Source organism: Solanum lycopersicum, chromosome 9, assembly GCF_036512215.1.
Source record: "Solanum lycopersicum chromosome 9, SLM_r2.1".
NCBI classification, from domain to species: Eukaryota; Viridiplantae; Streptophyta; class Magnoliopsida; order Solanales; family Solanaceae; genus Solanum; species Solanum lycopersicum.
This window is the reverse complement of record NC_090808.1, coordinates 66351267-66362074: the sequence shown is the minus strand read 5'-3', so window position 1 is coordinate 66362074 and position 10808 is coordinate 66351267. Positions and strand designations below refer to the sequence as shown.

Sequence of the window (10808 nt, the reverse complement as noted above, 5' to 3'; positions counted from 1 at the left end):
GAATAAACATTATAAGAAATACTTAGAAAGGAAATAAAATATAGTGCTAGAGTTATCCAAAACTAAATTGAAATCGACAACTCGAATAGACAAAAAGTTATTGATTTATCGATAATGAGTTATTAATTTAACGATTTTAGTAATGATTTTAATTCTTTTTATTATCGGCATAATGATACTTAACATTGATTTTCTTATAGGTTAATTTGATAATCGAATATCGATATATAAAGTTCTTCACTTAGATTTTCATACTTTTATTTCTGATGGTTTCAAACTCTTAGTTATTTTAGCATAGGATGGTGTTTGTTTTTGCCTAAGTGCAATTTGTCAACTCATATACACTATTCTTTTGATTTATCACATTATTTGTAAGTGTTTTTTAATAATTTTTTATCAAATCTTAACGATTAAACTGATAAAAATCAATAATTAATAAGTTTATATGTTATTGATTCTACAATTATTATTTAATATATTTACAAATCAATAACAACTAAATCGAATCGACCAATACGGAATAGACATAGCATTGGAATTTAGCAGTTCCTGCTCATCGATATATTTGGACTTCGAACGTGGGATGTTTTTATGAGTATCATAAAAGGTGGAAAAATATGAATGCATTATGTACGGTTCTTTTAATTTTATTTTTTCTGAAAATATCAAGACTCTTTTTTGGTAACATTTAAAAAGGAATATAAAAAGTATATTTCTTAAATATCATATTTGTCATGATTATCAAAAATATCTAAGTATATTGAAAAGTTGAAATATTATAATTCTAAAATTTATTTGCCACAAAAAGAATATATCGATGTAGTTTTTGAAAGTGTAAGTTTGAAAAAAAAACAAAAACAAAATATATGTGTACCTTATTATAGGGTGAAAAAAATGTTTTTTTGTATATAGCTCGCAAGGATTCAAAGTTGTATGAAAATTTGACAGCAATAGTAAGATACAAAGTAAATGAAACATCAGATTATACTATAAGTTGAAAAATAAAAAATTATGTTAATACTTAAAGTTAAATATCAAATTTAATATTTGATGTACTCATATATCAAAGTTCTAACTAAAGCTAAAACAAATAACAATTTTATTCGTGGATAATTGGATATTTTCTTTATTTTTAAATTGGCCTTGTCATTTTCAAATTTTTTTTGGCTAATTAGGTATATATAATTGATGTTCTTATTCAATTTATGTGGTTTTTATTTTCTTATTAGTCTCTTAAAAAAGAATTACAATTTTTTAAAATTCAGTTGACTTAAATTCTTATTTTACCTTTGATGTCAACTTTATAATATCACAGAAATATGATTCCAGGTCTAAAATCACAAATTTTAAAAATTCTATCGTCACACAAATATTTCTTGAACGATGTCTGCAATTAAATAGAATCAGCGAAGAAATACATAATTTCAATAATTAGGTGAGTGAACAGTGTATTATATGAAGACAAAATTAATATATTTAATGTAATCTCATGAATAAAATCTAAAATGCACAAATTTTATCACTGTATTAAAAAAAAAAAAGATAAGTTTTTTCTAATAGACTCCTAAAGTAAAAATATACCAAAAGCAATGTATGACATAAGAAGATTATGAGATAAAGAAAATAATATGAATAACATCATACAACCATAAGATTGAATAACTAATTGTGTAATACTTAAGATGACATTAAAATGAAAAAAGAAAAAAAAAACTTGTTATAGATTATTAATAACAAAATTAAAATTCCTATACTATAATTTCAAGATAATTTTATCTTATCAATAAAACAATTATTTAACAATCTCCGATATAATTAACGTCTAATATAAACGAACATATAATCACATGCCCATCAAATGAATTTCAAAACTTGATGCTAATTATGTTCATTATTAAAATGCCAACTTGATTAATGTTCATGTTCATAAATTAGTTATCAAAATCAATTATCTTATATTTATACTTATTTAAGAAAAGTCACATGGCTTTAGCCTATATCTGCTGGTTCCATGCTACAACTAACCTTTCATTTGTTGGATCCTTCTTTAAATAAGATATAATAAATAAATAAATAAAATATTTTGGAAGAAAAATATACAATACAATTTTTAAAAATTATATTATTATTTTACAATACAATTAAGGATACAACAACTCAGAAAAAAAGAAGAAGCTATAACTAATCAATGTTTGTCAGCATTTTTAGATTTGAAAATGAATTGAAGTGGTGGAATAATTTTATAATATTTTTCCTAATGAATACCTACTCTACTTACATTATATAGCAATAAACTGAGATATACCTATTTGTTTTTAACAAAAGTAAACAGAAAAAGTTAAACTAAATACATCAACCACTTCACTTTCTATATAATTATTATTATTATTATTATTATTTGTGCAACAGGTAACATTATCATATATATATATATATAATTTCTGGATAGTACGATTCACTAACACGTTGTTTGGATCATTATTATTTATTATTTCATAACGTTTTATATTATACTCTATTGTACTGTATTGTATGGTATATACAATGTTTGGTTAGACTGTATTGTTTGTTGTTGTTTAATAACATTTTAGTTGTTTAATTTGATTGCATCGTACTGTATTGTAATTTATAAATTTACTAAAACATCCTTAATTATTCTAGGGTAGGAGGTTTAACTAGTTTATATAATTAAAATAATGGGTGAAATAGTATTTTGAAATATTATGTAAAATGTAATTGAAAAAAGAAATTAAGGCCTCATTTGTTTCCATTAAAATTAAGAGATCTACATCTGAATACATATCTGAATATTAAGATTTGTATTAAGATTCAGGCGTTTTGATGTGAATACACATTTGAATATTAAGATATGGTCTCTAAATCTGAACACTTAATAATTAATGCTCTTTGTTTTCAATATCTGAATGTGCATGTGAAATTAACATTAAATTAATAAAATTTCATTAAAATTTCGTTTCAACAAAATATATCACTTTGATAAAAAAAAAAAGTTTTAAAAGTTTTAATAGTCATGATTTGGAGTACAATTTTTTCATTCAAAAATCTTGATAAACACCAATACACTAACAGTGTTCTTGACACAGTCAATACAAAAAAATTATTAATATAAAAAAAAAACTTGAAAGGATTTATGAAAACTTACCAATTTAAAAGGGAAAAAATGGTCTTTGATTGAGAAAAGAGAGAAACTTTTTAGATATGAGATAAAAAAAAATCATGCTTAAAGCAGAGAAACGATGTTAATATTTGATAACTTATTAAATGAGTCTGAATGTTGTTAAGAGTTCCTACAGATCTAATTCATTCAGACCTCCTCAGATCCATTAAGAAGTTTTATAAAAAATAAAACAAATGAACTTAATGAACTGAATCTGAATCCAAACCTAAAAAACGTAGTTAATAGGCTGAATTTGAATGATTAAGATTCATACCTCCATTGAGTGCAAACAAATGAGGCCTAAGTAAAAATGGAAACACACCAAATTAGATGTTCCATACAATAGGGATTTTTATTGTTACGTAACAACGAAATTTAACAATACAATACAATAAAATACATTTTAAGTAACAATCAAAACAAACATTGTAGGTATTTATAAGACGTAGCAATAGTTACTTAAAAAATTCACGACACAATGTATCGATTCACATACAAAGCAAAACAAATAAAACTCAAACTCTCATTATGTCTCGTAATTTTTTAGACTCAGCGCTATTTTGGATAAATACATGACATATATTTGCTATGTCAGGTAATTTTTTCAAGGTGGGCTTTAGTCCATCACAATTCACCTATCAATGGTGACTGTTGGACTCAGTTTGCTGTTGAGGCCTCTAATTTAGCAGCCCCCATAGGATCATGATCAACACTCGAAAGGCCACTTCAACAATAACAAACCCAGTGTAGAGTATACACAAACTTTATCCATACCAACACTCGAAAGGCCACTCCAACAACAACAAACCCAGTGTAGAGTATACACAGACTTATCCGTACCTCGTGGATATAGAGAGGTTGTTTCCAAAAGGCTACTCAAGCACTCAAACAAATTTAGTCATTCAAACAAGCCAACTCAAGTATCTTATCTCAAAATGCCAATTCAATTAGTCAAGTAATTCAACTACAATTTTCAAGTTAATTACCAAAGCAGCAAAAGCCAAGAACAAGTCACAAGCAAATAGCTCTGCTGATCCATGTGTAGCAGCACACTGCAAAGCCAAAAATCGATTTTCGACTTAAAGCTGGTAGGTTTACACAGAAACAATGCCCCTTAGCTTGCAAGAATTGCCACATGCACACATTGACCTATTTTTTGTTTTGTTTCATACAGTTCCACTATAATACATTTAAGTTGTCGTGGCCTGCGCCTGATCTCCCTTGGTTCCTCAATTTAATGGCTTGCATGGGAAGCAAATCAACAAATAGAACCACTATATGTCAAAGCATGTGTGTCAAACTCTTGACATTAGGTTTTCATCAATATTATGCAAATGCAAAAATTGATTCAGCCTTTGTAAGTAAAAGAATAAGAAGATATCGTAATTTGAAGAGATAGACACACAGTTAGCTATCAGCAGCAAGGAAAACGCCAATACTATACTGAGCTTAAAGTTCGTTAAATAATTCATTTTGAGCTATTATGGTTTCACCTATGGAAAATAGTCAGAGAGCCCCCCTGGATCAAAACAAATATCTACAAGGACAACATCTCCTTTAAAAAGAGCTTAAGAAGAGCAACAACATCAAGTACCATTATGTTTAAAGTTCAACACACCTGGTAATACAACAAAAATAATTGCTTGTGCATAAGATTATGTTTCTTGAAACTGGTGCTGAAAAGGAAAAAAACTAACAAGATCCCCAAGAAAAATGAAGCAGAATCTAACAGCACTTACAAAAAATACATCGAGTGCAACTTTTACAGGTTATTAGTCACACAATTTCTCATCTGAATTATTTCAGCCTCCGTTGTTGTGGCATTCGTTATCCCTGCTGTGAAAAGGGACAAATTAGGCTCTCAACATAGATTTCTGCCTCAAGACATAGACCAAAGTTGGTAACATCTAGATAGCTGATCATGTTATCCTTTGTATTGTATTTCATCAAGCGACCTCCAAACAGACACAAAAGTTCACCTTCATTTGACGTTAAAATGGTTGGATGAAATGGATGTTCCATAGGATAACCTGGAGACTTGGTGGTAAATATCTCAGTCCAAGATTCTTTTACCCCATATTCCTTCATAACCCAGACATCTGTATGACCCGATGCATAAATATAAGCAGAAAAGATCACCCCCTAACACTCCTAGCTTCAAAAATCCATATTTTTTAAAACAGGATGGTCGCTCTAGCTCTGCCCATTTCTCATCAGCCAAATCAACAGAAATGATGTTCCATTGCTTGTCAAGCCAATGAAGTTTCCCATTGACAAACTTAGCAGTACCAGCCAAGAGCTCTTGACCTCGAAAATCATCAATCATCTCCAAGAATCCCTCTTTAAACTAAATATTTTGACCTCAACACGACTCAAGTTTCTCCTTGTATAAATAGGAAAAATACCCACTACCCTGTAATCATCTTGAAACTCATCATATGCAAAACCAAATTTGAAATTAAAATGTCCATTCAAATAGTAATGGTGGCTTACATCAAGTTTAAAATTAGGCAATTTCTTATACTTTCTAATTGATGGATCCAATAGAAATAAGTCGTACAATCCGTCAAATAGACAGATGGAAAAACAAATGAATCCATTGACAACACCCACAAACCAAAGATACTGATTGGGACTTTTACCGGGATAATCCAAGTCAAATGCCTCTGTTACGGGATGGTAAAGCAAAGACCTAACAGAACAATACTTGACAACTAAGACAGATTTAGAAGAAACCTTAACCATAACTCCATGGTGGGACTAGTTCTTGTTACTAGCGGATAAAGAGAGATGAGCCTTCACAAATTCAGGGCTAGAGATTAAGGAAAGCCAAGATTTCAAAACAGATCTAAATTGCAAAAGGGATTTCACCGGAAGCTTTAACAAGATTTCTAGGATGAGTTCTGCAGTAAGATTAGGCATTGGCAAGAGTGAATCCTGGTTTAAAATGGATAAAAGAAGGGCAGGATTTGTGGGTTTGCTCTGTTTAGGGTGCCGAGGGATGACTTCATCGCCTCTGGATTCCATTTGAGTTGCAGCAATTATAACTCTTGTAGTTGGAGACTAGGTTTAATGTTTTTCCCTTCTTATAGTGAAAGCTCCAAGTTCGGGGAAATAGCAATTTTACCACTCATGCTATTGCAGAATTGTGTTTATGATCCCTCTATAATATATCTATATCTATATCATATAATCATATATACTATACATACTATATTATTCTATAAGTGGGAAGCCTCAAAGGTAAAAGTTGAAAGACGAAATAATCATCAAAAGCTGAACGACAGTTTTTCCCTTCAAGCAAGCATTATTCATCAACTCTTTCGGTGCAAAAAGTTAAATACAAATTGTAAAAAGATAAAACAATTTAGAATTAAGACATCTATTTAAATTGCTAATAAATTATTTCATTTACGAGAAGATGCGATCCGCTTATATAAGTGAACTTTAAATTAATATTAGCTACAAACATTATCATTACAAATTTTATTTCATCAAGTTTTACCTTATCTTGCAATCTTCATCTATCTATATCATATTAAAAGCACGAAGGTACTTAGAAATGTTTATTGAACTTTTTTGCCCTTCGGAGTCGTTTGGTGTGAGGTATTAGGTATAATAATCCTATAATAAAATGTAGGATTATTTACTCCCACGTTTGGTTGGAGGTACTAGGCAGTCCTTGGATTATTTATCCCTCACCATTTTTGCCATAGTGATGGGATTACTTATCCCATATAAATGGTGGAATAACTCATCCCGGGATAATTAATCACTGGATAGCTTGTTCCTAGTCAAATGACCCTTACAATCTTTCGGGAACAATCTCTCTATCTCTGTGACGTCCAGTAACATTGAGTTTAAAGTTCAATACATCAGTAATGCAATCAAAATAACTGTTTTTGAAAAGATAATCATTTCTTAAAAATAGTGCAAGAAAGGAAAATGACTAACAAGATCCCCAAGCAATATGAAGTAGAATTTAATAACACTTGAGAAAATTGCATAGAGTGTAACTCTTACAGGTATCAGTCACACAATTGTCTTCATCAGAATTATTTCAGCCTGCTTTGTTGGTGAAATCGCGATCTCATCAGTAAAAAGGGCAAACTAGGCTCTTAACATATATTTGTACCTCAAGACATGGAGCTAACTTAGTAACATCTAGATATCTGATTGAGTCATCCTTTGGATTGTATTTCACGAAACGTGATCCAAACTTAAGCAAAATTTCACCTTCATTTGACATTAAAATAATTGGATAAAATATACGTCCCCCAGAATCTTCGGGTGACTTGACGGTGAACATCTTTGTCCAAGATTCTTTTACTCCATATTCCTTCATAACCCATACATCAACATGAGTCCACGCGTAATTACAAAACACAGAAAGATCACTCTCAAACACTCCTAGCTTCAAAAATCCACATCCTTTAAAACAGCAGGGCTGATCAACCTCTTCCCATTTCTCACCCGCCAAATCCATAGAAATAATGTTCCAGTGCTTATCAAGCCAATGAAATTTCCCATTAACAAACTTAGCAGAATCACCCAAGAGCTCTGCACCTTTATAATTCTTAACACGTTTCCAAGAATCACTCTTTAAACTATATATTTTGACCTCAACACGACAAAGACTTGCATAATTATAAATAGGGAAAATACCCACTATCTTGTAATCATCTTCGAATTCATCATATGCAAAACCAAAAGTGAAATAAGGAACAATATGCTCTTCGTAAGGCAATTTCTTATACTTTTTAATTGATGGATTCCATATAATAAAGCAATCAAATCCGTAAAATAGATTGATAGCAAGACAAATCAATCCATTAACCGAACCCACAAGGAGAGGAAAAGCATTGGGATTTTTACCTGGATTATCCAATTCAAATGACTCAGGTACAGAATCGTAAAGTAAAGAGCTAACAGAACAATCTTTGACACCGCGGCTGGTATTAGAAGGCTTAGATATTACTCCGTGGTGGATGTAATCCTTGTTACTAGCAGATAATAAGAGATGAGTCTTCACAAAATGAGAGGTAGAGATTAAGGAAAGCCATGATTTTGAAACAGACCGGAATTGTAAAAGGGATTTCACTGGAAGCCTTAACATGATCTCTGTGATGAGTTCTTCAGGAAGATTAGGCATCGAAAAGACTGAAGCTTCACTACAAATGGACTGAATTTCTGTAGATTTGCCCCGTTTTTGGAGAATTTCATCTTCTTTGAATTCCATTTTTAGGTTTGCATAAATATGAAACGGAATTGGGAATTTTGCTGAGGAGATGACTGGGTTCGTGTTATTTTCTCCCCCACCACACCCCACACAAACAAGATAAAATAATTACTTCTTTTCTCGCATTTTACGTGGTACAAACATATTAATTTTATGATTCAATTGAAATTTGTTGTCAATTATCATAATTTCTAGTTTGCTTTACAAAATTGTTAAACATATAAAAAAAAATTAAGATAAACAGATTAAATAAATGGCAAAGTTATTGAAGGAAGTTGACGGAACGTGATAAAGAAACAAAACCGACTGACAGGTTAGAGTTACACTAGGATTAGACTACTTAATTTCAATTATGTAAATAATATATTTGTTGTAGTAACCTCTACGGTAACTCTAACTCATATTTATGATTTTTGCTGCCTTCAACAAAAAGTAATAGAAGTATAGAATCACATGGGTAAAGCAGATATGTTGATCGTCATTTGAGTAGTTATCCACACTTATAGTTAATAATAAGATATTATATTATTATATAATAATATTTATAATTTTTGCTTTATTTCTGTATGACAAGTACTGAAAATTGGTTTTTTCTTTTTTATTTCGTGAATGTAAAATATTTCTATTAAATTTCTCTTGATGAGTTCTTTTTCATTTCTTAGTTCTAAAAAACATAGGATGTAATGTAGATGTTGGTTACAAATTGTGATCCATGTTGCATTCACTTGAGTACAGAGCCACAGTTATAAAAAAGAATTTTAAATTTTTTTAAACCGAATTCAAATTTAGTCGGGTATCAATTCGAATGCCAAGTACAAAACACCAACAAAACAAAATTGAGCATCATGCAAGTCCACTTTCGTTGGAATATGGGCAAAACTCAGATTGATGGATTCCACATAAACAAGTTATCTAATATATGACATATACCAATGGCAAGATTTAGTTACCAGACGGTAAAGTAAAATACTAAGGAGCCGTATAGTAGGATATTTTAAATCATATAACCCTTATATTAAAATTTAGTGCACCCAAAACAGTACTTGATTGCTCAATTCAACTCAAACACACTTAATATGTGAATAACCTAATAAATCATATGTGGCTTTATCTAATATCTAGAATATCTATCCAAATATAATGTTTGGTTGCACAATTCCATTAAAACACACCTAATATGTGGATAGCTAATAAACCATATGTGATTTTATCTAGAACATCTACCCAACATAATGTTTGGTTGCACAATTCAATTCAAACATACCTACCATATGGATAACCTAATAAACCATATGTGATTTTACCCAATATAAGTTTGGTTGCACAATTCAATTCAAGCACATCTAATATATGGATAGCCTGATACACCATATGTAGTTTTTTATCTAAAATCTAGAATATCTTAGGGGTTGTTTGGTGTGAAGAATAAGAATAAATAAACTTGAGATAAAAAAATAATCTTGGAATAAAAATTGATATCTTATATGATTTGCAATGTTTGGGATAACTTATCCCATCATTTATACCATAATGCTGGGATAACTTATCTCATATACATGATATGATAACTATCGCACGATAATTAATCCTGAAATAACTTATTCTCAACCAAACGATAAGGGATTTGCTATTATCGAATTTCTTTTTACAAAATTTAAAAAAGATTTTAAAAATTGCTGCTAGTGCAGCAATTTTATTAAATTTAAATAAAATTTTTGGAAAATTGCTACATGTGAAGCGATTTAATTTAATTAAAAAAAAATATATATATATATATATATGGGAAGTCGCTGCTTGAGCAGCAATTGATTTTTTTTTTAAAAAAAATTACATTTTACAAAACTACTGCCGTAACAGCGATTTTGCTTTTTCCGACGAAGAAAATGCTGCTATTCCAGCAATTTTACCATTTTGATTAATATAAAATTTCATATAACGTTTTAAAATTTTTATTAACATTTTATGCTCTTTAGACTCCGGACGGAGAAATAATGTTTCAGAGATGATCAAATTTAGCACCCAACTAAAAAAGCAACAGCTTTTTTTTTCGTCTTATTCACTAGGTGCTGACACACACAATTTATCAAATTAACATACAAATTTTTATTTTACAGAGTGCATCTGTGTGGCAATTTGCTGCAGATTTGAAACACCATTTTTTTCTTACCTAGAGTAGCAGTGGCTAGAAGTATTGCTTATTCTACGCAGTCCTAGCCAATTATATGAACTAGAAAATTTCATAATAATTAAAAGGTATAATTAAAGTTAAATCAAACACAATGAACCAAACATTTGATTAAAAATAATTTCGAATTACTATTCCCTGCATTAGGAATTAAAGCCCTACCAGAAACTCCACATTATATTAGATGGGAAAAAAAAAAGACAAAG

The 10808-nt window shown here is 30.0% G+C and overlaps 1 protein-coding gene across 1 annotated transcript; it reads right to left on the bottom strand.

The window, feature by feature from the left end:
* Positions 1–4751: 4751 nt before the first annotated feature.
* On the bottom strand, positions 4752–10806 carry LOC101267558 (F-box/F-box associated protein). Its single transcript, XM_004247589.4, has 2 exons — positions 7202–10806; positions 4752–5591 (listed from the first exon to the last, which is right to left on the bottom strand). Exon 1 carries the CDS (start codon positions 8415–8417, stop codon positions 7272–7274), a length of 1146 nt encoding a protein of 381 aa, XP_004247637.1. The 5' UTR covers positions 8418–10806; the 3' UTR covers positions 4752–5591; positions 7202–7271.
* Between the last annotated feature and the right edge of the window lie 2 nt (positions 10807–10808).